The sequence below is a fragment of the Panicum virgatum genome, chromosome 2K (assembly GCF_016808335.1).
Source record: "Panicum virgatum strain AP13 chromosome 2K, P.virgatum_v5, whole genome shotgun sequence".
Taxonomy (NCBI): Eukaryota; Viridiplantae; Streptophyta; class Magnoliopsida; order Poales; family Poaceae; genus Panicum; species Panicum virgatum.
This window is the reverse complement of record NC_053137.1, coordinates 23,725,396-23,751,924: the sequence shown is the minus strand read 5'-3', so window position 1 is coordinate 23,751,924 and position 26,529 is coordinate 23,725,396. Positions and strand designations below refer to the sequence as shown.

At 47.3% G+C, this 26,529-nt stretch overlaps 2 protein-coding genes and 1 long non-coding RNA gene across 15 annotated transcripts; all 3 read right to left on the bottom strand.

Moving 5' to 3' along the window:
- Nucleotides 1-3,430: 3,430 nt before the first annotated feature.
- On the bottom strand, nt 3,431-9,549 carry LOC120672384 (probable LRR receptor-like serine/threonine-protein kinase At4g37250). Its single transcript, XM_039952750.1, has 3 exons — nt 9,154-9,549; nt 4,466-6,779; nt 3,431-4,385 (listed from the first exon to the last, which is right to left on the bottom strand). The coding sequence occupies exons 2-3, from the start codon at nt 6,213-6,215 to the stop codon at nt 3,685-3,687; spliced, it is 2,451 nt and encodes an 816-aa protein (XP_039808684.1). The 5' UTR covers nt 6,216-6,779; nt 9,154-9,549; the 3' UTR covers nt 3,431-3,684.
- Nucleotides 9,550-9,808: 259 nt separating this feature from the next.
- Nucleotides 9,809-16,411, bottom strand: LOC120672387 (B3 domain-containing protein Os01g0234100-like). Its single transcript, XM_039952764.1, has 7 exons — nt 16,245-16,411; nt 15,913-16,005; nt 15,150-15,233; nt 14,808-14,903; nt 14,428-14,462; nt 14,208-14,331; nt 9,809-10,905 (listed from the first exon to the last, which is right to left on the bottom strand). The coding sequence occupies exons 2-7, from the start codon at nt 15,958-15,960 to the stop codon at nt 10,741-10,743; spliced, it is 552 nt and encodes a 183-aa protein (XP_039808698.1). The 5' UTR covers nt 15,961-16,005; nt 16,245-16,411; the 3' UTR covers nt 9,809-10,740.
- Nucleotides 16,412-17,032: 621 nt separating this feature from the next.
- LOC120672352 lies at nt 17,033-22,852 on the bottom strand. 13 transcript variants are annotated; one of them, XR_005674105.1, is made up of 11 exons: nt 21,911-22,848; nt 20,539-20,667; nt 20,118-20,177; nt 19,796-19,952; nt 19,624-19,648; nt 19,370-19,511; nt 18,743-18,931; nt 18,568-18,618; nt 17,916-18,341; nt 17,692-17,799; nt 17,033-17,493 (listed from the first exon to the last, which is right to left on the bottom strand). It is a non-coding gene; the product is annotated as an uncharacterized LOC120672352 (long non-coding RNA). The 13 variants fall into 13 exon arrangements; XR_005674114.1 differs by having other exon boundaries at nt 17,916-18,016; nt 18,131-18,341; nt 19,370-19,952; nt 21,911-22,852; XR_005674104.1 differs by having other exon boundaries at nt 19,624-19,952; nt 21,911-22,849.
- Nucleotides 22,853-26,529: the final 3,677 nt, after the last annotated feature.

Sequence of the window (26,529 nt, the reverse complement as noted above, 5' to 3'; positions counted from 1 at the left end):
TGAAGATTAACACTTGAAGTATGATCTGCGACATTCTATGGTACAAGTGTTCAATTACCGCTGAATCCCATTGCTGCATGCGGTCGATGGTTAATTTCACTTGCTTCTTCAGTGTGACGTGGCCAAATTCTTCAGGAGTTAAAAACCAATTGTTCTGCTGAACTCTGAAATCTGGTTTCTAAACTATCTTGACGTACACTTGACACAACATTTTTCTGCTGCCTCAATTTGTCAGGCCAAGGTGAGGGGCCAAGTGGGTACCTCAAATAAGAACAATAATGTAGTGGCAATCAATGGATTCGGAAAAGCTTTTATCCACACGAGTTTCTGGACAAATGTGCTTTCACTACTAGAAGAACATTCACATGTATTCATGCCAGTGTAATTGAAGCCGGTATAGATAAGTTATCTGTGATGGCTCCTAATAGGAGCCGGCAATGGTTAAAAAAAAAACCAAGTCTTATCCATCCTGGCTATTCTTGCGAGCTGGCATGCACAGCTCTAGTTATGAACCAGCACAGATACTTTTACCGCATATGTAATTTGAATGTTATCTTGTTTTCCCAAATCAGTAACTTTTTCATATGGATTCTTATGGACATACATTTTATATATTTGAAAGTTATAGGTTTCAGTGAGACTCGTGCTATTCTATACCTTAGGTGCAGCTACACACAACTAATTACTGAATAAATTTTTAATAACGACAACTGTGCATGATTACTAACACCTTATTATTATTGAACATATAGTCACTCGGTTCAGTAATTTCTAGTCAGTTCGGTCAGTAATTTTACTACTGGATGCAGAATATTTGCTAAGTATAGCTTTATATTTATTTTTCTATATGTACAAATATCTGACCAAAGATTTTGATAAAAAATAAACATAACTAAAACTCTAATTACATCAGGAATGAAGTATGGGTGGTATGGTAAGTAAGAGGAGAGTTTGTGGGTTTTAAGCCTAGAAACTCCGTTCGCACGAATTTAATGCGAAAACCGTGACTTTTCCTCACTTGTGACTTAACATTATGTAACCAAAATATCAAGAAAATCAAAATATATCTTCTTATCCTCTCCCTCTCAAAGCACACTACAAACTTGCGTCGAGGCAGGGCGCAGGCTTCCGCAGCGGCCAAGGGGGGTTGGCGCGGCTGCCCTCGGTGGTGCGCGGCGGCCTATGGGGCGCGAGTGAGGCCGCCCATGGCGGTGCGCAGCGGCCGACGGGCCGCGACCTCCCGCGGCCAACCGCGCACGGCGGAGCGTTGCAGCGGCGGGTGAGGGCTCTGAGGCACAGCGCGGCGGTAGCACAGTTTTTTTTTTAAAATTGGTTTGTAGCCCCTACAAATCTATTCCTAGGGGCAAACACGTTACCGCCCCTGCAAACAATATTTATATCTATGAGAAGTAGGGACAGGTACCGCATTCGCCACTAAAAATGTGTTCTACCCACCCCTACAAACTGTTTTTGTAGTTGTTAGATTTAATATGGGCTTGTCCATATTTTATTTAATTAAATCAAATAAATTCTAAGACCCGTATTGAAATGCTAATTGATTGACTAGAAAAATGGGCTGCGTTTTAGTGAGCCAGATGTACAATGGGCCTTGGGTTGGGCTGCGGGGGGCCGGGGATATTTTATTATGGTTTCAAAACGTCATGAATTAGCTAATCTATGACAATTTCTTTAAAAACGTCACGTGGTGTGAATTTTGAAATCGTCATGGATACTGTTTTATGTTAATTTTTTAGTGATCTATAACGAAATGAAACCGTCATGAATTAACAGATTTTTTATATTATCGAGATGCCTCAGACCGGATAAATTAGGCTGGCTAGACTGCAATACACACTCTAAGAAGCAGTACCATTCTTTGGAGCGAGCGATTTTGGTGAAGCTTGAAGACCGGTTTAATAGAAATCGCCTGGCCTTTTTTTTCACTCACAAATTTTGGTTGGCTTTCAATTCATCTGCGATCTCCACATTTTAGTACTTCAGTTTTTGGTTGGATTTTATGTCAACACAAATTTTGGCGACTCGGCTGAATTTTTTTTCTATTTATTGAAACAACCAAACTTCTCTACCCCAGCCTATTACCTTGTTGATATTTTTATTTGTGTTTCGCTACAATCGTTGCAACAGGCTCGTGTTGCCAATTGCATATGTTCTGTAACCATTGCATCAGTCCTTTAGGCTACTTATCACTGCACAAGATCCTGTGATCTTGTAGGTGTTGTTCTGCTAGGAAGCACTTTTGGTCACTGTGTGCGGCTGGAGAAACATCAGAAGCAAGATTTGATGAAAGAAGCGTGTGCACCCTCTTTATTTATTATAATTGTTGTGTTGCTGCCCTAGTTAGAGATCAAGACCTATTATTGGACATATCCAGAGAGAGCTATCCGTACAATTCCCTAAAACAACGGGCCCAAGGTATTGCAAATAAATCATACATATTTGTAATAATTATCCTGCAAGTATCATGAAGTCTATGTTAATTTCACTAGACATAACGATAGTAGGCATATATTACACAGGATAGAAAACTAGTGGGTGCTCATTTTTCCTCTTCTTCATCCTCTCCCTCCTCTCCTTTTCTTCTTCCTCTTCCTCTTCTATGGTTGAAAATTATTTTTCATAGGTCAACTCTAAGATGAAAATTGTAATTTTATTTTTTGAAAGAAAAAAATATTTTTATAATTTGAAAATTTTATGCTGAACACCTGCTTTGAATGTGAATTCAAAGAATCAGATGGAGGAAGGAAATATAGAATGTTTTCATAGAAGCTTTCTTTTTCACTGGTCAATTCTGAGATGAGGTATGCGGTATGCCGAAACACAGGTTATTTGGGCTGCATGGTAACTTTGAAGGATGCTGAATTTTTTTTAAAAAAAATGAAATTGATAACCCTAGTCGAGGTCAAGCAATGCCAGTGATATACCGCAAGAGACACGGGGAGCAGGTAACTTAACTTTGTACCACTAGTTAGGATCACTATAACAGTAAATCTGCAAGCTTTTCTACCCTAATGACTAGAATAACCCTTAGCAGACAGGCCATGCAACGGAGGAGCACATATGAAAACCATGGCATCTGCCGTACTCTGAGGAGTGGGCCGTGCTTTGTTGCTTTGTGCCCCGGCGCTTTTTGGACTCTTCCCCTCCTCCCCTTCCCGCGCTCGGAGCAGAGGCGAATCCCCATCTGCAATTTTTCAAATAAAAAATCACCCATCCGCATCACGGGCGCTGTTAACTGTTGCTGTACCTGCCTTCGTCTTGTTCGCCTGCTTCACTACCGTAGTACAGTACTCGCAAGAGTTCTGAAATGTGCAAGAGTTCTGAATGTTTTCTTCTAGTTCTACTAGCTAATGTCGAGTTCACAATAATCTTAATTGCCTTCCCCTTCGGGCTTCGGCGACCGAGACTTGGATTTATGCTAGCTTCCATTCCAAGTCATTAATTGCCAGATGAGACTGCTGGACCTCTGAATGAACCGCACGCCATGGAAGTGGTAGTATGAATGGGATGCAATGCAAACCAATTCCTTTCAGGAACTGGGCTCACAAAACCGTGAATGGTGGTGCTATGGTACAGAGAACGACAAGAGACGAAACACACACGCATCAACAACGACCGATTCTCGCCTTCACAGATCAATGGCAACCGTCACGAACAAGATCATCTTCACCGTTGCGCCGCCGTGGAGCAGGACGACGAGGAGGACGCGGCAGCGAGGTCAGGTATCCTCTCGATGGCCTGCAGCGCGTCCCGGATGGACGGCCTCTTGCCGGGCGCCATGGCGCAGCACGCGGCGCCCAGCCGGAGGCAGCTCGCCACCGCCTCCTCCCGCCCCTCCACCTCGCCGCGGAGCGCGGGGTCCGCCAGCCGGAGCGCCTGCGCCTTGTCGTCCGCCGCGCAATGGCACAGCTCCACGCTCGTCAGCGCGCGCCCGGCCACCAGCTCCAGCAGCAGCACGCCCAACGAGTACACGTCCCACTTGGCGCTCGGCTTCGGGCTCCGCACGGCCTCCGGCGCCCGGTAGTGCGCCGCCGTGTCGGCCGCGGCGGCCGGGCTCGCCGGCGGCCCGCCCGCGTGGCTCGGCGGCAGCGACAGGTCCGGGAGGCTCCTCGCCGAGCGCTTGCTCCCGAACCGCCCCGCCTGCGCCGACGCCGACAGCGGCCTGTGGCCGCCACCGCGGACCAGCCGGTCGACGCCGAGGTCGGCCAGCAGCGGCTCCATGTCCGCGTCCAGCAGGATGTTGCTCGGCTTCACGTTGCCGTGCACCCACTTCTTGTCGTGCAGGTACGCGAGGCCTCTCGCCACGCCGCGCGCGATGCGGAGCCGCGCGCTCCACCCGAGGTTGATCGGCGACGACCCCGGCTTCCCTGCACACCCATCCGTAACATCAATGGCGGTTGGCATTGGGAAGATCAGATCAGATCAGAATTTCAGATCAGTTACGCACTTTTGACGGAGAGGTTGGCGAGGTTGCCGTTGGGGGCGAACTCGTGGATGATGAGCATCTCGTCGGGGCCCCAGTAGAAGCCGCGCAGCCGGAGGATGTTGCCGTGCCGCAGCTTCGCCACGGCGCGCATCTGCGCGTCCAGCTCGCTGAACCGCCGCACGCCGGCGTCGTCGCTGCCGATCCGCCGCACCGCCAGCGCCGCGCCGTCGGCCAGCACGGCCTTGTACACGATGCTGCCGCCGGCCGCGCCGAGGATGTACGCCGAGGCCTTCAGCAGCGTCTCCAGCTCCAGCTCCGCGCCGCCGTCCACCGTCACCAGCACCGCGCCGTCGCCGCCCATCTTCTTGCTCGCCGCTTCGGCTCCCGCCTTGCTGCTCTTCTCCGTGATGCCTTCCTTGGCGGCGAAGGAGGCCGACGTGTCCGTAATCTCCTCTGTGTCGTCGCTGTCGTCGCCGGCCTTCTTACGCAGGCAGCAGGACAGGCTCCGGCAGACGGTGTCCGGCGACTCGTCCGGCTCCGGTTTCTTGAACACGACGCCCATCCTCTGCTTCGCCACCTCCTGACGCTGCCTCCTCTTCCTCACCTGGTACACGTACAGGATCACCACGAAGAGGACGGCGATGCCGGCCACGTCGCCGGCGGCGATGGCGACGATGGTAGCAAGGCGCATCCGGCCGCGCTGCTCGCCTGACGCCGACGCTCCGGCGGCGCTGCTGGTGTCATCGCCAGGAAGCGCCTCGATCGGGTCCCTCGGTATCGCCGCGATGGCCGGCGGCGACTTCGCGGTGCCGTTCGGGGGTTCCGCGGCGGAGGAGGACGTGAAGGCGCAGAGGCTGTCCAGCGGCTTCCCGCAGAGCCCGGCGTTCCCATCGAACGCCGTGGGCCTCTGCGCCGAGAACGGTGGCACCGCCGGGATGGCGCCGGTGAGGTTGTTGTAGGAGAGGTCGATGGTAACATTGACCGGCAGGTTCGACGCGATCTCCGGCGGAATGGCGCCGGCGATGCGGTTGGACGACAGGTTGACGTACCGCAGCGCGGAGCCGCCAAAGTCCGACGGCAGCGTGCCGTTGAGCAGGTTGGCGCTGACGTCGAGTATCTGAAGCGCCGGGAAACCCCCGCGGGGGAGTGCGCCGGAGAAGAAATTGTTGGCGAGCGAGACGGCGGTGAGGTTGGGGAGCAGGGTGAGGTTCTGCGGGACGGCGCCGGAGAGCGCGTTGCCGGCGAGGTTGAGCGCGCGGAGGCTGCGAAGCTGGCCGACCTGCTCCGGAAGGTCGCCGGTAATGCCATTGCCGGCGAGCGAGAGCACTCGGAGCTCCGGCGCGCGGAGCAGCTCGGGCGGGATGGTGCCGTTGAGCGCGTTCCCGGAGAGGTCGAGGTGCCGGAGGTGCTCGACGAGGCCGAGCTCCTTGGCCACGGGGCCGACGAGCTGCGCGTTGGGGAGGACGACGCTGACGACCCGCGAGTCCGGCGAGCAGACGACGCCGTTCCACGCGCAGGGCGTGGCGTCGGCGTAGCCCCAGCCGGAGAGGGAGCCGAGCGGGTCGGCGGCGAGCGAGAGCTTGAAGGAGAGGAGCAGCATGCCGTCCTGGTTAAGCGCCGAGGCGAAGCACAGCAGCTGTAGCAGCACTGCTACTGCTAGCTGCAGCAGCGGCAACGAGGTGGCAGCGGTAGGGAGCCGGAGAAGGCGAGGCGCGCCATTGCCGGCCATGGCGGTGGAGGTGACTGGCGAGGCGTGCTGATGCCGTGGCATGCAGCATACATGGGTGGAGGTTAAGAAGAGGAGGTGCTGTGGCAGTGGCGATGTCAATGGTGGTGCTGGTTTTGCTTGGATTGGTTGAGAGGGTGGTTCACCAAAACGGTGGCAAAGCGGGGAAGGTGAAGACTCGGGAAGAGATGCGAATGAGAGCGAGTGGAGTGGAGACTAGGAAGCAATGGAGCAGACGAGAGTGAAGGAGCAGTGGAGAATCGGAGAGACCCCTCCCCTGCCTTTGAGGTATCAAAAGGGACTAAAGGGAATGGGGTGAAAGGGATATATCTATCATACTCGAGCTCGACTGGTCGTGGTGATGGAGTAGAGGGGGATCTCGCCATGGATACGGTCTACCCATGCTCTGGTGTGCGCATGGGTCAAGCAGAAGAGGAGGGAGCAGGTTGATGCACGCCTGAGTACTTTTGTTTTGTCAGCTTTTGGACCCCTCATGCATGATGTGGACGCATTGGTAGTAGAAAGGTCACTCATGCTAGCTCCACCTTTGGTCCTTTGGCAGTTGGCAGGGCTGTGCCTTCCCAGGAGAATACGTAGAGGAAAGGAAACCTATTGTTGGAACATGTGTGTGAAGGGAATAATCATTCACAAAAAGCAGTAAAACTAATCTGACTCACAGAGGTTTTGTCTAGCTGCGATGATGTGTATATTTGTATTCTGGACAAATGCGTCTACATATATAAAGCCAAGCCCAGGTCCATTTGACCATTTGCATTGCCATCAGAACAAGGTCAATGATCCTTATTGGGGCGTGATCGAAATCTAATCTAACAATTCTTAGAGCTGGGTAATATTTGTAGGTCCTAGAAAAATCTTGGAACCGGAGGTGGAGTACAGAGCACTTAGATGAATCATTTTCCTTATGATATATTAGAGACCACATGGATAGGATATCGACTTATACTTGCAACATTTTCTATGTATGTAATTTTATTTTCTAGTAAAACCCATAAACTTAGTTCTATATATGTTGTAAGTAATGCATATTGGAGTAGGAGCTGTAATGGGAAAATTTTCAAGTATCTTCTGAATTTTTTTATTTCTTAAATACTTATGAATGGATGGAAATCTATCTGTCTTCAAATGAATAGAAATTCATCATAAAAAATGCTATATGTTTTGGAAAAAATATTTAACAAAGCATGATTTTATACAAGATTAGATAAAACGATTTGCCTATGGTTTGCAGTTAACTACACGTGTTTACAGTTACATTAATGCTTGGATTCAGAACTCGATAAAACACGACTCATGGATCGGCTATTTTTTAGAAACCATTTGCTTGCTTTTAATAAAATGTTCTAGATGCTTGATAGCACTAGATTGCATCACCAGATTTGTACAGACAATGATAAACATTGGATCTACGAGGCTGGATAGGATATAATTACCCTGCCCAGCAGCGTGTATACCGATATGATGATTAGGGTTTCAGAAACAGTCGGATATACCAAAACCAGGGTACGGATTTTTGCCCTTTCTCAACAGCCAAAATTTCTAAGGATCTTGCGTTCCTTTTCTTTGAACAAACATCATTTCTAAGGATTTTCTAGAGCATGCCATTATCTAGATAATTAACTTTGATACGAAGTAACCGGAGAGAGACCGTAAACACAATGATAGGGAGGTTGATTATTTCTACCGTACTTTTTTTTTTTGCAGAGCAGTACACTGAAACTGCACCTACCTTGACCCGTTTATTCGCACGATGTGCCTTGACAATGCAAGTGCGCGAGTGCGAGAGGACGAACGGTTGTCTGAATATTATTGTAGTCAGTCAGGGGTAGCAGTGCGGAGCAGGCAGGGCGAGCAGCGGCACACACGCATGTGGGAGGCACCAGCAGCGATCGATCGAGCTGGTGGCGTGGAGTGGAGTTGGCCTGGTGCTCTTTGTTCCGGAGCGGATAGAATACACGGGCGGCACAGCGCATCATCAGACAGACATGCAGGACTTAGCTTTGTCCAAGCGCGCATAGATTTATAAATATATATATAGCATCGATGGGAGCCAGCATGCAGGACAGGACCAAGAGGAACAGAGACACCTACTGCGTGCTGCGGCCGCGTTGTGCGTGCTGGATACCAAGGAGCAAGGATTTTATCTGCATAGGTTGAACCGCTGAAGAGTGAACTATAGTTTGCCAATGCTATGCAGAGTTAAGCATAGCTCTCAAAGGTACCATTTCGCTGCAAGTATCGACAAACATGGAGGAAACCGCCAATGTAGCATCAACAGACAGCATCGTCGATGCAAACAGTACCTACTAGTAATTATGCCTTGTTTGTCTTAACAAAAGGCTATGCTCGATGTTAACTTAGCGGTTCCATGCGAAGGAGAAATCTGCACGGTTGAACGCTAGCCGCTTGCTACGCATGCACACCGAATTCAGCTACGAATGGGACGCGTTCCACCTTGCAGAAAAATGGGTGAATGGGTCATGCACGGTAAAAATAAAAATAAAGAAAGTAAGAGAGCAACAGAGAAGCGGCAGTATTGTAGCAGCATGCTGCAGGAATCTTTCTCTGGGGGTCTGGAGAAAGTAGGCACCTAACATGGGTCGTACACGGCCAAATGGCCCTTTTCTATGCTGCTGCCCTGCCAAGCAGAAAAATGTCATCTAGTCGGGCTCAGTTAATAATTACCTAGTCTGTCTCAACGTTATAGCGTCACATTTTCCTTCGTCCGTAACATACATCAACAACTGGATTTTGATTATTCGAGGCCAACTCTTACTCATCTTGATTCTTGAGAGAAATCTATCGATGTATGGTCATGCAAAATGATGAGAAAATTATTTATGCGACATTGAAAAATTTAACTCACCCCTATTTAAATTTTGGATCATCCCTTCAGTGCCACTAAAATAAAAATTAAATTCCATCCCTTACATGCCATGACCGTTATATTTAGCAGAAAACGTACCTTTGTGCTGTTAAAATAGATCTACCAGACTTTCTTCCCCGAGTTGCCGGACACGACCTGCGGCGCTTGCGCCACCCAATCCATCCCACCCACGGTGCTCCACCTCCGCGCCACGCCGGGCGACCGCGCTGCTCTCCAGGTCGAGGGACCTTACATACTCATTCCGTTATAGCAAAAGATGTGCCTGCAAAAGAGCTGCATGCTGCTAACAGCATCACATGTGAGCGGGGTACCCAGTGATGCTTCCTTCTCCGGACGCTGCCTCTGCATTTCTTCAGCATTCCCGTGAGCGACATCCAGCGTGGTTACCTGGATTTGGCATGCCTAGGCTGTATTGCTGTTAGCTATTTAGCGGCATTTCTTCACGCGCAAACAGGGCTAGGATGGCCCCCCTGTCTAGTAACATCTGTCTGCAGCCTTCCTATTGGTAGCACTCGATCTTATATGATCAGCCAAAATAGCATCAAGAGGGCCACGGCGAAATACTGTATGCCCCTTTGTCATTTCTTCAGCCAGGTCAGATGCAAATACAACAGGGCTGTCACAACCCAAACATGTTAAGTATGATTAACATTTAACCAATATCATCATGAGCAACATTAAAGCATAATGAAGCATTATGTGCATATGTTTGCATGAACTTATTTAATTTTTGTGGCTTATTTTTTTTGCGAGTAAAGAGAGATCTATATTAGTTGCTCACAAACGAGTTACAATCATGAGCAATGATCTGCTCAACACACCTAGGCAAGCGATTGCGCCACACAGCACTATGGTTTAACCGCTTCGCTAGATGCGCAAGCTCATTTGCTACACCATTTCTCTCTCTCTTTACATGACACAACTCGAGGTCAGGGAGGCTTTTTGCTATTCTGACAGCCTCTTGGATAGTAGAGAAACATGCTGGTTTCAAAGTCCTCCACTCCTTAAGATAACGAATGACCATTACACAATCCGACTCAAGAACAATCGGCATCCGGAACCATTCAGCTGCCAGATTCAAGCCTTCCCTACACGCCATGGCTTCTACTTCCTCTGCATCGATTGCTCTAGAGATCACTCTCCAAGCAGACAGTTTTACATCTCCTTGATGGTCCCGGATTACAATCCCCAATCCGGCGGTGCCAGTTGCCTCCGTGAAAGAACCATCGACATTGACTTTTAACCAGCCCAGCTTAGGAGGTTCCCAAGAATGCTTCTCCTTCCTTCTTGGCCCATCACTCCTACTGATCAGCATAGGGTGAACAGGCTTCTTCCCCTTCACATCAGTTACTCCCTGTCGTTGGATAGCAAACAATTCGTCGCTGTAGTTTGTGAGGAATTTTACTGACCCAAGCAAGGAGTCAGTTTTTCCATGTGTTACTTCATTGCGATTAAACCATAATCTCCTCAGGAGTAGTAGAAGACGCCCAGCCCATTGGCCATCAAGATTGTCAATCAACTCCAGCAGCCCACTCAGGGCCCGTATTTACCAGTGCTTCCTCTCCTGGTAGAAGCCAAACCTTGCGCATTTCAGTCCTGAGAAATGTTGCAAGATTACAGCGAATCACTGCATGATGTTCATCCTCCACCTCCATACCGCACACCTCACAAATATTTTGCTCTTCCAATCGACGAGCATGTTTTATTATCCCTTGTGGCCAGTCCTTTATGAATAAGTCGCCAGGCAAAAATCTTCACCTTCTGCGGTATCGGCAACGCCCAGAACTTCTTCCAAATCATCCTTGCACCATCGGGCCTGCTGCTGGAACCCTGCATACCATATTCCAGGTCACGAATTTGTATCCCAAAACGATAGGCGCTCCTGACTGTAAAGCATCCTATTTTCTCATAGTGCCATGCAAGTTTGTCGTCCATGGGGTTCCAGGGTATCTTAATCTTTTTTATTTCTTCCCCATCATGACCAAAGAAATATCTGTTTAGTATTTCGGAATCCCATTCCTTGGTATTATTGACAATGAGTTGTGACACCCATTTCAGTCTACAAGAGCTACGTTTCCCAGAAGGTTTCAAATTTATCCTCTCGGGATCCAATTATGTCACCATATCTTAATGTTTGTTCCATTGCCAAGGCGCCAGATGACCCCCTTTTTCAACAGCTCTCACTACTACAGAAAATATTTTCCGAGGCAGTCAAAATCGGTTTTCCGAGTTGGGCTTGACAAACGCCTCCCAGCAGGCGTCACAGTAAATGGAGTATTTACCGAGGAGGTTTGGTGCCCGCCTCGGTAAATCAAAAAAAAAAAGAGAAAGCCCGGCGAGCCCATCACGGGCCAGCTGAGCCCATCGGGCGTCGCCGCCGCGCCCCGCTCGGCCGCCTCCCGCTCCGGGTCGCCGTCGCGCCGTGCTGCTCCCGGTCCCGCTCCGGGCCGCCGCAGCGCCCCGCTGCTCCCGCTCCGCCGCCGCCCCGTAGCTCCCTCTCCGAGCGCCGGCCGAGTTCGAGCGGCCGTGCTGCAACCGGATGTGGAGCGGACGCGCCGGGGAGCGGTGTGGCCGTCGGGGGGCCTCCTCGCCGTGGACGGGCGCGGCCGTCGAGGGGCAGCCGCCGCCGTGGAGGGGCACGGCCGCTAAGGGAGCCGCCCGTCGTCGCGGAGCCGCCGGATCCGAGCTCCCCGGGTGCTCGCCGCCGTGCATGCGCCGGATCCGGGCTGCCCGGCCGCCCGCCGCCGCGCAACCTCCGGATCCGGGCTACCCGGCCGCCCGCCGTCGCGCCACCATTTGAGGTTTGGGGTGTCGCCGTCGCGGTGTCGCCATTGAGCACGGGCTCCGGCACCGGCAGGCTCGCGCTGGCCCTCCTCACCTCCGCCGGCGGCGCCGCTTCCATCTTGCCGCTCCCTAGGGGAGGCACCGCGGCGATGCAGGAGGGGTAGAGAGGCACCGCCGCTCCCTAGACTCAGCTCCCGTGAGTCTTGCGTGTTGGTGGACGGAGGGAGGGAGAGAGAGGAGGGGCCGGCGCTGACTGGGGGAAGAGAGAAGACAAGAATGGTTGGGAAACCCTAATGACTAGTGTATATATATGTGTGTTCGTAATTGGGCCGTTTGAGCTATCGGGCTGGGCCTGATTAACTGAGGCGGTTGGCTTATGACGTCCGCCTCGGTTAATATATTTCGCGAGGCGGTTTGTCGTAACCGTCTCGGTTAATTGAAAATGACCGCCTCGGTTAATCGCAGGCATTAACCGAGGCGGTTTTTCAAAGTGCCCGCCTCCGAGGTCTTTTTTAAGTGCCTCGCAAAATAGAATTTTGTAGTAGTGTCTAGTCCAAATATGATGGATCGCCAGACCGGAGAGGTATGAGCAGGGAAAGCAGTATCACAAAGGTCACCATTTGGATAGTAGACTGCCTTCATGACTCGGGCACATAGGCTATCTTAATTTTTGTGGCTTATTTGAATGCATGACTGTGAAGAAAGTTCAAATCTTGCTTCGCAATTGTACCTCAAATAATTTATTTAAATACTAGACTTAAAATGATGATTTTAAAATATTTTTTTCTTTTTTTACCTAACCCGAGGCATAAAATTCTTGGAAGTTTTTGTTTATTTTTCTATGATCAGTTTAGAAGAGATTTTTGAGTGTCTGTTGTTGCAGAATGATATTGGCGAGTTTATCGTGCTTATGTAAATGTTGGGTGATTTTTGAATCTGAGGCCCACTTGTCTGCGACGGCCTCCCTTTCTGTGGCCGGGGCTCCCACCCTGGTTCACCGTCATGGGCATCTCCTCAGTGGGCACCGACGACCACCTGTTGGCCACCGTGGCTAGAGGCCCGCCTTCACCCGGCGGCCCCTTCCTTTTTAAGCCCCGGCCAGCCTCCCCCAAACTCTAGCCATCTCTCCTCTCCATTACTGCCGTCTGGCTGCCGCCAAATTCATCATCGACAATGAGCCTCCCTTCAATTCCTCACTGCTGCAGCATCTCCTCCTTCCCCTTGACTCATTTGAGTACTCACCAGCTCCCGCTGCCTCGCCGTGCCACCCTTGCAACCCGCCACCGCCGCTCCTTACCACCTCTATTACCTCCTCTTCTAAGGCTGCTAGACACTGTAACCCTGGGCAGCACCCCCTCCCCAAACTCCGGCCGCTGCCAGTGAGGTAGTAATATCATTTTCTATCAACACTAATTTGATCCCCAATTTATAAGAATGCACTTATACTGGGACGGAAGGGTGTACGTGGCTACTATCATTTACCTGCAATGAAAACAAATTTATCTTTTTCATAGCTCGCCTACACAGGATTGGCCCGTTGGCTGTTCAGAGCAAAGCACATGATGCAGGAACAATTACAGCAAAGCATGGGGACAACACTAGCAGTGTTGGAACCTATGCAGCACGAATACGGATACGCGTATTGGTATCGGAAGGATACAGATACGCGGATACGGCAATTTTCTAAAAAACCCGATACGCGGATACGTTTTACTATTTTTTTTTAAATAAAAAACCCGAATTTATTAATTGGGCCTAATAGTACATTCAGCCCAGCCCATGAAATAAACCCTAAACAACCAAATCCATCTCATCCCCATTCACCCACGCCGCCGCACATACTCACTACCACCGCCCCCCGCCCCCCCCCCCTCCCGCACCCCACGCATGGCCGCCGCCGCACATGCTCTGCTGTCTGCTCTCCCTCTCCGCCGCACATGCACAGGAGATGAAGCAGAAGGGGTGCTGATCTAGGGTGGCTTGTACTGAACATGTGGTTGTTTATTTTCTTTAAGCACGGGAGTTTTTTCAATAAAGTGCCAAATTGCAAGATAATTTAGGAAATGCTAACAGCTTGCACATAATTTGTTTCAACACTTGATTATGTGCTCTCCCTAAGCTTTATTTTCATGAATGTCAGAGAAATATGTTTAGCCTTCCAGGAACACGGCGAAAATTGTCCTATGCTTCTGGAGTTTAACCATTTCCAAGCCTTGATTGTGATTTCAAAACATTATATTGTTTCCTCTCATTTCTCTATTTCGTTCTCTTGTTATTGATAAGAAGCAGATATCAAATTCTTCAGAATTGGGCAAACATTAAATAGCTAGTAACAAATAGCAACTTACCAGCCAAAAACCTCTGACGACATGAGATTGTAACATATGCTTGACAAAGCTAGGATTTTCTACAGGTAATTTGGCCCGTATCTCCTGAGCTCTAGACATAGCAGATTCCCAGTTGTCGTCCACACTACAATTTTCAATTAAGTGTATAAGTGAACAAACTTGAGAAATTGAGATACAGTTTACTCATTACCATAGAAAAATGAAACATGAGTCGAATTACCTTGCATGTATCTGACGGCCATCAACATCAGATTCCTGTCAAGTTGCAACTTGTTAACGTTAGTTCAACCCTTCAGTCAATTACCAATAAAAGCCAAAAAAAAGTGGAACTTCCAGAAACAAAACAATTTCAGATGGAATGGTGGAAAGGGAATCAGCTAAATCCAATCAAAATATATGTTTACACGTATTGTGTTCTGACACAATTCAATTCATAAAATCTGAGTGAGAGGAAAAAAGGTCTGAAGTGTTCAATAAGCAATGGTGGATCCATGTGAGCTTATTAATGTAAATTTAAAGCCTTTGTGCTGATTATAATTTTCCATGATAATTTAAAGCCTTTCTGCCGATTATAATTTTCCATGATAAGAAATTTCTTACTCCAGTAATTGTATGGATGCCCTTGCTAATGCGCTTGGCACCGTCAGTTTGAGGAACACCAGGAAGCTTTCTTCGCACTCTCCTTGGCCTCACAATCTATGATAACGAGGATATTCTGTATCAGTTTCAGAAAGTTTGGAACAATAAATTTTACAAAAAAGGATTATTGCATTGTTTCTAATTTCGGTACTTTGTTGGTCATGTAGTATTACTCTGAGAAACTGCAAATTCACATATGTTGTCAGTAATAATTATCTATAGGGTCTTGCATCTGCAGTGTATAATATATATAACATAGGCAGCATGATGTGTACAACAGAAATGAAGTGGAAGCATACTTACTTTTATGGGAATAACCTCGTCGTCGTCGTCACCACAAGGAATTGCTCCAGGTTGGTGCGTGACAACAACAGGGAGCTCATTATCCTGCAGTCACCGCATATGTCGTGAAAACATCACATTGATAGTAGACCAGAAAAAAATATATTGTGTTAACATGAAAATGCTGACAATCATTCTGGTACCAAAATATTAGAGGGAATTTACAGAAGAACATTCCGAAATAATTTCTGGACTTGACTAATGACTATAGTTGAGAATTGAGAAGATATTCCTGAGTGTCAAGAGTGACCAAACTTAGCAAACAAAGAGACTCCAATAGAAATACATTCTACAATACTTCAGAGTGCAAATTGATGCTACTCTGAAACGTGTCTAGAAACACTGCAGTGTGCAGCAGGCTTGCGGTCACTTGCGATTTTGGCGACTTGGTCCATCTGGAAGGAACTGAATGCTCGTGTCTTCAACAACACGGAGAAGACGGTTGATAGGCTGGTTGAGGAAATCAAGGATGAAGCAAGGTTATGGTGCTAGGCAGGTGCAAAACACCTGGCCGCTTTAGTTGTGAACCCAAGTAGCGAGTAATCTCTTTTGCTTTCTTTTCAGTTGGGAGCTTTCCGATGCTCTGCCTATTTAGAACCTTTCTAAGTAGGTTTTTCACTGCTTTCTCCTTATTAATACATGCCGGAATCTGTCTGGATCTTTCGAAAAAAAAAGAAACACTGCAGTGTAGCCCAAAAATCATGTGACCCATGTAGGGACTTACCATCGGCTGGTAATCGTCATCCTTGACCAATGCCATCTTCTGCTCCATCTGGGTGTTGGCAGGCCGGGAACAGGCTGGCCTCCCTCTCTTCCTCTGCGGTTTCAGATATAAAACAGCAAAAGCAGGTTAACGGATTCAGTACTCTAATCAATACCAAGAATAGAAACCAAATGCGGCATCACGAGACGATTCAAGAAAACCCCCTGAGACGTGATGAAGAACCAACCCTGGATCGTCAGCGGGGTCAATATATCATAATAACAAAAAAAAATGCACGAGATGATACCAAAAACCGGATGACAAGGGAGTTGGAGCGAGGACAAGGAACATGCTTTGATGGGCGGCTGGTCGATCCGGCGATCCCCATCGCTGCCGCTAACCTCGAGCTCGAACGGCCCTGGCAGTTCACTGCGATTAGGAGTTGAGGTTTCTGGTTCGAGATGTGGATGTGCGGAGGACGAGCAGGACGGGGAAACAAGTAGGGGATGAGTCGCGTATTGTCAAATATAAACCGGAAAGGAGACGACCGTTGAGTGATTGACGGTAGGACGGCGATATCCACGGAGACTCTACGTTCTCTCTGCTGAAGGTTGTTTCCCTTTTTTTTGAAAAAGAAAAAGAAAAGACTGTTCCACCGATAGAATACAACGCCATTTTCGCGATTAGCCTGTTGGCCGAAGGAGATCTTCTGATCACGAGGGTTAAAATACCCCAAATATCATCGATTCAGTAGCAACTATATCTTATCTCCTATATCCTCAAACTAGTAAGTTTGCCCGCGTGGCCCGCTCGTGCGGTACATGATAATCATTAAAATTTTAATATAATAAGCTCATTTTAATGTACCAAAGAACTAAGTAGTTGAAATTGTTCGAGTGCTTGTACTCAGTTGGAAGCATGAATATTTTAAACATGAACTATAATCTTTTACCAATTTGGAACTAAAATACCACCTTGTATAATTGTTGTGGCAACATATATAGGACCTTTGCACAGCTCAAACTCCGCCACATTTTTCTCACAGAGGAGCATATAGTTCTTTTTTTATAGTAGCATGTTTAAAACGATGTACTTTCACCATACTGTATTGCGAAAAATAGGTCTGTCTTGACCTAGTATGGATATGGATGTACCGATGTAGAGTTCACAAATAAAGAATTTGACAAATTAAAGATTCAGGAAGATATCTCACTCCACCAACCACATGAAATCAGCCATTTAAGATCAAATGTGTTTCTGCCTGTACTTTACTTAACCTAAAGAGAAATACAAATTCAGAAGTGAAGTGACAAAATCTAAATTCAGAAGTGATATTTTGCTCCAAGTACTTTTGACATGGCTGAAATTAGAGGCCATGATTGGTTGTCTCCTCTAGCGAGCCTGGCTCGCGCATCGGAGAGACAGGCCCCCGCCGGCCAGGCGTTCGAGGTGCAGATACCTATTGTTTGGTTTCCGTTCTCTCGCACCAGCGGAGCCAGGCCACGTACCCCCTCCAGGCAACCAATCACGACTTACCTGCATCCGGCGGGTTTGGTTGGCCGAGATGCAGCGAATCAATCAGCCCCAGAGTGAACCATAGAACTGCAAAAAAGTCTGCTTGAATAGGAAAATAAAATAGGTTTGGTAGAAAAAGCAACAAATTACTTATCGAGCATATTGATTGCAAGTAATATTCAGATTGTATTATAATTTATTTTCAACGCAAAGTGGCAAACATCACTTCAAGTAGTAAAAGTACAGAGGATCATATATCTTTGCTCTTATTCAATATAGCTGTACCTGGCAAGATGGTGAACGTATGCAGTATGCACAACAAGCATGTGGTTTCTCTTTACATCCTTCTCATATTCAATAAGCCAATGATTATACTCGTTTCCAGCAAAGGATCTAAAATGGAATATGCCTATGTTACGATTTTAGGAATATGAGAACCATATCTAACATGTAACTGAATACTGCAATCGGACAGCAGACTTTGAAGCCACTCAAAAAATTAAGGATACCTGAAGAGCATGCAGGCTGCTAGAAAACATTTTCTCAAAGATATCATCTCCCCTCACGGGCCGCAGTTGCTTCCCAAACATCTCTATCGGGTTTTCTTCATCTGGCAACACAGAAGTACTGTATTCACCACTGCTTGAGTGAAACTTAAAAGCCAAGGACATGCACTCTAGCACATCATATGTCAAAGCCAGATTGATCACAGGAAAACCAATACATGTTATCAGAGGCTCGCATAGGAATATAAGATTTTTGCTCAGCTGATTCAGAGCTCAATGATGTCTGAGAGAAAAAAAGTAAGGAGTTTTGGAGCCTCATTATTAGTGTGGTCTCTAGTGAACCAAAGAGTCAGGGTGAGCCTTTCCGCTTCAGTCACCGTGGTCTCTAGTGAACCAAAGGGTCAGGGTGAGCCTTCCCCCTTTAGTCACCTGAAAGGGCATGCAGGAAACTTCAAAAAGATGGAAAAAAATGGCTGACATGAATTGAGTTTTATAAAAAAACAAAGGTACAAGGAAAAAGCTTCAATAATCATAGATAATGAAATGATGTAGGTTCACAATTGACAGTAGCTCATGAAAGAGTTGGTATGCATCCTTGTACACACTAAAACAAACGAAAAGAAACCTTTAAATAATGCAGACAACAGAAATGTACCTCGGTTACACAATGGACATTACGGTTATTAGCAGTGTAGATGACAACATCCTGGGAAAAAAAACTTCTCATGAACTTTACATAATTACCCAATAACAATTACCAATAAACAAATATGTGTACTTTACAAAAAAGTATTCTGCACATGGATCAAAGTAAATGTAGATTTGCTTACACAAGCAACTGAAACAATAGAGGAAGGATCACCATCCTGAAATTGCAGAATTCCACCCTTATATATAGTCCTCTTCATGATTGTTTAAGTAGCAAACTGCCTTTGAGATGGAAATAGAACATGAAACTTGAGATACTCTTGAACCAGGGCTGTTGTATCTGAACCCGAGCCACAGATTAGATGGAAATCCTATGCCAGGTTTAATATGCAATGGTGATGTCAATATTAGGATCAAATTTAATTAGAGAAGCAGGAACCATCATTTCATTCTGATCTGGCGAAATGAAAAAAGAGAATAGCTGGACAACAGTTGTGTGAAATTCTCATGTGTTCAGATGACAAAAATTCATGAATCACAATCAGGCATATGTCAGATGGCCATTGTGCCCTGACGGTAAAAATTCTCATAATAGAAGCAAGTAAAAAGGCATGCATGCAAGCTGTGTCGTTAGGCCCAAAATTATATCTTACATAACAGCAGCAAGTCCTCGTGGATAATACAAATATATACAATGGCTAATCTGATGTATTAATTTAATTCGCTCGGAAAATTCAGTTGGGCTGACAAACGAGACCAAGTGAAATGTCATCAATTCATTAGTTCATCTGTACATACATATAACATACCTCTGTATGTCAAGGATCCTCTGGTGGCCATTGGAGCTCAAGAAAAAAGCACATTCGAGCTCATTTTACCTTTTGTACAACATAGATCATCATATATCTGTATCTGCATCTTGCTTTGCACTTTGTAGTGAAGAAATGACCACTGCAAAATAGGAAAAAAAAAACAATGCTTCACATCCACGTCCTGGCATATTAAACCTGGTGTAGGATACAACCTGGCATAGATGACCACCACAAATTATTAAATTACTTACCATAGAATTAACCAAGAACTTTTATCTGCATTTAGGTCATAGGTGACGGTGAGAATGTATCATAGTCAATACATAATTTCTTATACTAAATGCATTGGTATTGCATTTCAAATGCATATTCCTCTCACCAGCTAAATGGTAGCATAGACTTACAAAAGGATAGTAATCTCACCAACATCAGAATGAAGTGTCTTGGGGTCACAATCCCAACTAATATGTCAGTAAAAAACGGCCATCTGGAATGTCATGCAGGCGTTGAAATAATATGGAGCAAGCATGACAACAGAATCACCAGCATCACAAGGAGTAAGGACCAAGTTCACAAAAACCTGAAAATATAGGTGTAAGAAAAGACCTAGTTGGACAAGAAAGGAAGAATGTGTCCATAGAATTAATGAACAGAAACATATTGGGGAACATAACCTGAAAACTCTACAAAGCAAAATAAGTGGCATGCAAAACATATAGCAATGTAGATGAAACAAAAGTTTTACCTGATTTGCACCAGCAGTGACCATAACTGATGACTTGGTAAGCTTATTCTCTCTGCATAGCTGCAAAAGATACAGTAAACATCAGAAAAGATATGCAACACGAAGGCATGAAGTCAAGGTGCAGGTTAACATAACACAGTATGAGTTTTAATACATCAGTGCCCCTACGAGTTATAAGAATATTAGCACAAGTGGTGATGAAACAGTGGAATAATTTCTAAAGATAACTATGCGGCATGAAATAATTAGGCCAATAGCATTACAGAGTACCCAAATGATCTCATGATTTTTTTATTGTTACTCAGACAAAATTGCAGAGACAATTTGCAGCTCCTTGCATCATGATTTTTCCTTCCAAATTTCCAAAAGACACGCAAATGAATCTTGTTCTCATTTCTCAGTTGACAAATAAAGAATTTACCTTTTCAAGAAGTGCTTCACGATGTTCTAGAAGTCCATCATCAGAACCATATCTACTGACCACCGGTTCCCTGATGATTCTTTCAATCTTATTCGTAGCTGACTCAGGACGTTGCCAGTAAACAACTCCCTGCATTCAAGATTTACAAAGGTTAAAAATAGAAACTAATTTCTAGGAGATGCTGCATGGTCTAGTCATGCTGATTGGACACTTACAGACATGGTTGTCACTAATTAGATTGCATACACTTGGCCAAAAAAGGAGAGGATTACATACAAATGTTTCCCACTTTGGCAACGTAAGAATCATTTTCAGGAATAGCAGGCAAACTGTATGATGTGTTCCGTTAGATATATAGCAAACAATATGTACCCAACTACAAACAACTTGAACAAGACAATTTCAGATGTTTGCTTGCTAGGCAGTAAGAGTCATGCAATCAAAAGATTATTACTTAATCAAGACAGCATCAAAACACCCATGGATAATTCAGCGCAAGCAAATTGCCACGACGACAGATGCAATTTGCAGTGGGGAACACGCTCTTTTACGCGGATACTCCTAGGAGGTGGCGTATCCGTATCCGATACGTATCGGATACGGATACGCCCCGGATACGCCTAGGATACGTTTCTAGCCGTATCCTGAAAAAACGGATACGTATTTGCTTGGATACGCGTATCCGATACTTTTGGGCCAGATGGGATACAACCCAAAGTAGTAATCAGCCCACCCAAATGCTGTTTTGGTAGTAAGAGATGATACAAAATGATGAACTTGCTGCAATAGAACTGTAGAACTAGATGAGCAGCAACTGAAGAATCCCTTGTGGAATCAATTGTGCTTTTAGAGAATGCTAGTTATAGAGGTAATGTTATATGGACATGCAAGTATTGCATATCTGAGTATAGGGGAAGTTACTCAAGAGTAAAATCTCACTTGCTGAATATCTATGTGATATTTATATATAATTATTAATTATCCTAGCCGTATCCCCGTATCAGTGTTTTTTGGGAAAGTGCGTATCCGCGTATCCGATACGTATCGTATCCGATACCCGTACCAGTATCCGTGTAACATAGGGAACACGTACGAGTAGTTACTTGCTATAGACAATACTTGCTCTACGGAATAACAATACTTGGTTAACTCATCACATGAGTTAAAGACAAAAGCACTGCTAGCTTGAAACTGGTTAATTATACAAAAATAAAACCATGCAGCTTGAAACTTGGAATCCATCGGATTCAGAACATGCAAGATTGGGATTACTGTAACCACATTCAGATTTAGCATCAAACGCTCTAGGACTCGACTCGATCGGCAGCAATAGCAATTTGAAAAGAGGACGGCACCAGAACAGAGCACTCACGTCTCATGTTGCCCTCCTTCTTATGCACCTCTGCTGTCCTTCTCTGCCGAGCTCTCTGGCTTGTCCGCCGCCGCCACAGAATTGGCCGCCTTCTCCGCGCCAGCCGCTGCCTTCCACCTCCGCCTTCGTCTTCGCCTCCCTGGCCGCCCTCTCCTTGGCCTCCACATCAGCCCTAGCGGTCGTCGCCATCGCCCAGACCTTGCTCACCACGGACGGGTCACGAAATAGGCCTGACCGGCAAGCAAGACGCCGACGGTCGCCTGGAGAAACGGCAAGGCGCCACCGCACCGCTCCAGCAGCGCGGCGAGGGCCCCTCCACAATCGCCGCCGCCTGCTGTTGCTGCTGCCATGGCTGGGCCGCCACGAGCATCTCGGCCGCCGCGACGTCGCCGAGGCACACGGCGAAGCACGAACCTCCTCGGCGATGGAGTCCGCCTCTATCCGGATCTTCTCGGGCCGGCGGCCCCGCGGGAGGTCATTGATAGCCGAGACGGCCTTGGCACGGGCTTCCTCGACGACGGAGTCCGCCTCCATCTGGATCTCCTCGGTCCGCCGGCCCGCCGGAGCGCGTCCAGCACACGGCGCAGCGCGGCGTGCCCCCCTCCCCCTCCGGAGATGCCTCCGCCCGCCGTCCGCCCCTGCTCTCCAAGCCGCCGGCCGCCATGGATGGGGATGGGGGCGGCGCTGCGGCCTGCGGACGGGGAGGAAGGCGATGGAGGGGATCGAGGGGCGGCGCTGCGGCCTGCACATGGGGAGGAGGGCGGTGGGAGAGGAGGGGCGGCGCTGCGGTTGCAGACGGGAAGTTTGACGGATTGGGATGGGATCACGCCGGCCGCGATCCTCGCGCGGAATTCACGGGCGGATTTGGGCACGGCGGGCACCGATGGATGAGGAGCGACGAGGGCCAGGCAAACGCTGGCGGCGGGTACACGGAGGGGTCCGCGATCCCCGTTGGAAAAACCGCGTGACCAGCGCGGCGGCTCCGCGAGGCGGGTGAAAAAGCCGGTGTGAAGGGGTGGGTAAAACCGTGGCGTGGGTACCATCTCGCGGTGAAAAAAAATTGGAGGTGGGACGGGCGCGCGGCGCCGATTGTACTGGCGGAGGGGATGTTTTCAGTCCGCCGAGTCCCATTCAAACAATTTGTGTTTATACGTAGGCCTCTAAGTAGAATTTGTGAAGTAGGTATGAAGGCTAAATTTAGTGAGAAATATTTCAATTATCATGAATCTTTGTAGTATAGATTTTAGGGACGGTGCAGCGTTGAGCGTTGTTTCCTTCCATCGTGCGCCTCCCCTGTATTTCTCTCGTCTGATTTGCCTTTCCTTTTTTTTCTTCCCGTCAGCTGAGCCGTCGTGATCTTGATCCCCCACCCTCGGGCTCCCCTGTCTTCGCGCCCCACGCCGTGCGCCGTCGTGATTGTATTCCACGCGCCGTCGCCCTGGCCCTTCCCCGCCGTGCCCGGCCGTCTCACCGCCAATTCTTGCTGCCGGTAACCTCCATCTTCACCTCCCCGGCCTCCTCCAATCTTCATTGAGGTATGCTCTGGAGAGCCCGACTCTGCTGCTAGATCCCTAAATTTGTGCTCAATTTGGTGATCAGTCTGTTGAAATAGAAACCGATGATGGATGAATCAAGCAAGGTGCGACTTAATCTGAAGCTGTTATGATTACCTCCGCTAGATAGTCGTTGCCCATTTCACGTGCTTAATCAAACTCATACTTGCTAAATTGGTATTTTCGATGGATCTGCATTGTCAATACTTGATCGATGTGAAATATTGTTTAATGCTTTTTACGTTTTGCCTCAAAGTGCAGGTGGGGCGGGTTGTGGGCAGCCGCCAACCCACGAATCGTGTCGCTAGTCAATTTTGCGGTACACAGCCCACCGCACACTCAGACAAGGTAGACATAAAAAAATTGTGGTCTTTGCGGCAGACCGGCCGCAAAGCCCGCATGTCGTACACATCTCTGCTTGCTTGCTCTGCCGCAAAGTCAGTATACCATATGCGTCTCTACTTGCATGCTGCTAGAAGAAACAAGCACGGCACTTGCATGCTGCTAGAAGTCGCCTGCAAATGGGCTGGGATCCACACTGTATCTGCACCAATCCATGTGCAGTATTAAATGAATAATTTACCCACCCCAACCTATTTATTGATGTGCAAACTCTAAACCACACCAAACCATGACTTCTTTTCACCCCACGTCTAACCAAACCAATGCTTTATCCATGAGTTCCACCCATTAAAAAACCATTCCTAAATAACGGATTCACTTCTGCCATTAACTGCTGGTCGGGTGGCAACTCCGTACAACCAATCAAACACCACCCATACGGATGCTTACATGTGCCATTAGCTACGTTACACCAGGGTGCCACTAGGTCATAAGTTAACGAGAATCTGACTACAATACTGATTTGCTGAAGCTGCGTAGCAGATATAGTGAAAAACTAAAATGACTATGAAGCTTGCAATCCTTGCCGACCAACTAGTCCTCCTTGTTTGCAATCTAACCAATGTAGTGTCCAATGTTTTCTCAGAGTTGGAGATACGTCTGAAGTCAAATAACACTACAAAAAAAGGAAAAAGTTCAATTTACTCCCCACAACTATAGACAAAGTCTGAATAACCCCCTAAACTATAACATGGTTCAATTTACCCCCTAAACTATGTCATTTAGTTTATTTTAGCCCATAACACAATTTATCTTTTTTGTTTCTGCTTACACAAGTTAAATTTGAATTTTAAATTTTGTAGGGTAGTAGTGGACAACACAATACATATTTAGAAAAAGTTTTATAATTTCCCCCCATTATTTTTCATATAATTTTAAACTCCAACGATTAATTTATTATTAAGTATCCTAACCTATCAAAATAATTATAAAAAATTATTATTTATTTTTCTAACATGTGTTATGGTGTGTACTATCATGTTGTAAAATTTCAACTTAAAACTCCACCTAGACATAGAGAAATGAAAAAGACAAATTACAGTAGTAGGGGTAATTTGAATCAAATGGGATAATTTGAGGCGTAAAATGAACCAAACAATAGTTTAGGGGTTACCCAGACTTTGACTATAGTTGAGGGGAGTAATTGAGACTTTTTCCTAAAAAAAATCAAAACTAGGTACAAAGTCAACGTATATAGCTTGTACAGGATGCCCAACGGACAGCCGCAGGAGGTGCCGGACGTGGTGACACTGTCCTCAGCTGGACGAACTACAGTCGCCGCGACGCTGGTCCTTCATCAACGGAGCACAACTTCACCATAGCCTCGCTGCACCGTGCCGTCTCGCCATCACCTTTGCCGGCGATGTTGTACACTCCAACACTAGACGCACCATCGCTGCGCATTGCGAAGCCCCGCCCTTCTACATGGCAGCGAGTAACACCAGCAGCATGGCCGTGGCGGCGCCGATCGTGTTCGTCGAGCCCGAGATCCTACTTCCATCTCCACCACGGGCTCCTTAGTTACACGGCCGCCCGACCGCAGCTGCGGCCGTCAACGCGCGCCCTGGCCTTCGCTGCATCATCAAGACTAAGGCATGTCCCGATCGAGACGACCGCCCGACCACAGCCGCGGCCATCAATGCGCGCCCTGGCCTTTGCTGCATCATCAAGATCGGGCATGTCCCGATCGAGATGAGCGCGTCGTGGAGCCCTGCCCTTCTACATGGCAGCGGGTAGCTCCAGCAGCATGGTTGTGGCAGCCGACCGTGTTCGCCGAGCCCAAGCTCCTACCTCCATCTCCACCACGGGCTCCTTGGTTACACGGCCGCCCAACCGCAACCGTGTCCGTCAAGGCGCCCCCTTGGCCTTCGCTGCATCATCAAGACCGGGCATGTCCCGACTGAGACGAGCGCCGGCGGCGAGGCCCGCTGCTCCCACCCTCATGTGAGGGGAGGCCTGAGCGGATGGGGAGACGAGGTCAGATGGGTGAGGGAAGGGCGGCGGCAGTGGCGAACAGCCGGCGGCGGAGGCGGTTGCGATGCCCTTTTAGGGCAACGACGGCCACGACAAGGCCGTGCCATCCTGTACCCCATCCCCCGCTTGGGTCTCTTTGACCAAAAGTGACGGTGGGCCAAAATCGAGATTGTCTCACTGCCTTTATCTTCATCTTCTTCCAGAATTTGATTTACGCAAGACTTACATTCTAGCACCTAAACTTTGATCAATTTACTTTCCGCAAATAATCAAGGACAATATATTTGCTTTCATATCCCTGTAACTCTCTTTTATTATAGATATGAGTTTGTTTCGACACTTTATGCATTCCCATGTCCTTTACTTTTATAAACACTTTGCAAATTTATTCTTGTCACCCTACTTTAATTTTTCAATGCAATACTACCCTCTAAATTGGAACTACTCTTTCTTGCAGATAAAACACTATATTTTTGTTTTACTAGGCACAATTTTCTTCTGAAGATCCTTTAGCAGCTTCTAATTGTTGTGGAACTCAACCAACTCATTCTACAATAAGATAGAAGAAATTGTTATCTTGGATAAATTAAACACAGGATGAAAAATGCTGACTGTTGTAATTGATACTTGCCACAGAAACTTGATCAAGGATTGCTTTTTCACTATCCCATTTTTTTATTCAACAAAACA

Coding starts and splice junctions, on each gene's coding strand:
- LOC120672387 (XM_039952764.1), bottom strand. CDS start 15,960: ATGGAGCAGAAGATGGCATTGGTCAAGGATGACGATTACCAGCCGATG. Junction 15,234..15,912: donor ATGACGATTACCAGCCGATG/GTAAGTCCCTAC, acceptor CGGTGACTGCAG/GATAATGAGCTCCCTGTTGT. Junction 10,906..14,207: donor TCGTCAGAGGTTTTTGGCTG/GTAAGTTGCTAT, acceptor TATGGTATGCAG/GGTTCCAGCAGCAGGCCCGA.
- LOC120672384 (XM_039952750.1), bottom strand. CDS start 6,215: ATGCCACGGCATCAGCACGCCTCGCCAGTCACCTCCACCGCCATGGCC. Junction 4,386..4,465: donor CGCCAACCTCTCCGTCAAAA/GTGCGTAACTGA, acceptor ATGGGTGTGCAG/GGAAGCCGGGGTCGTCGCCG.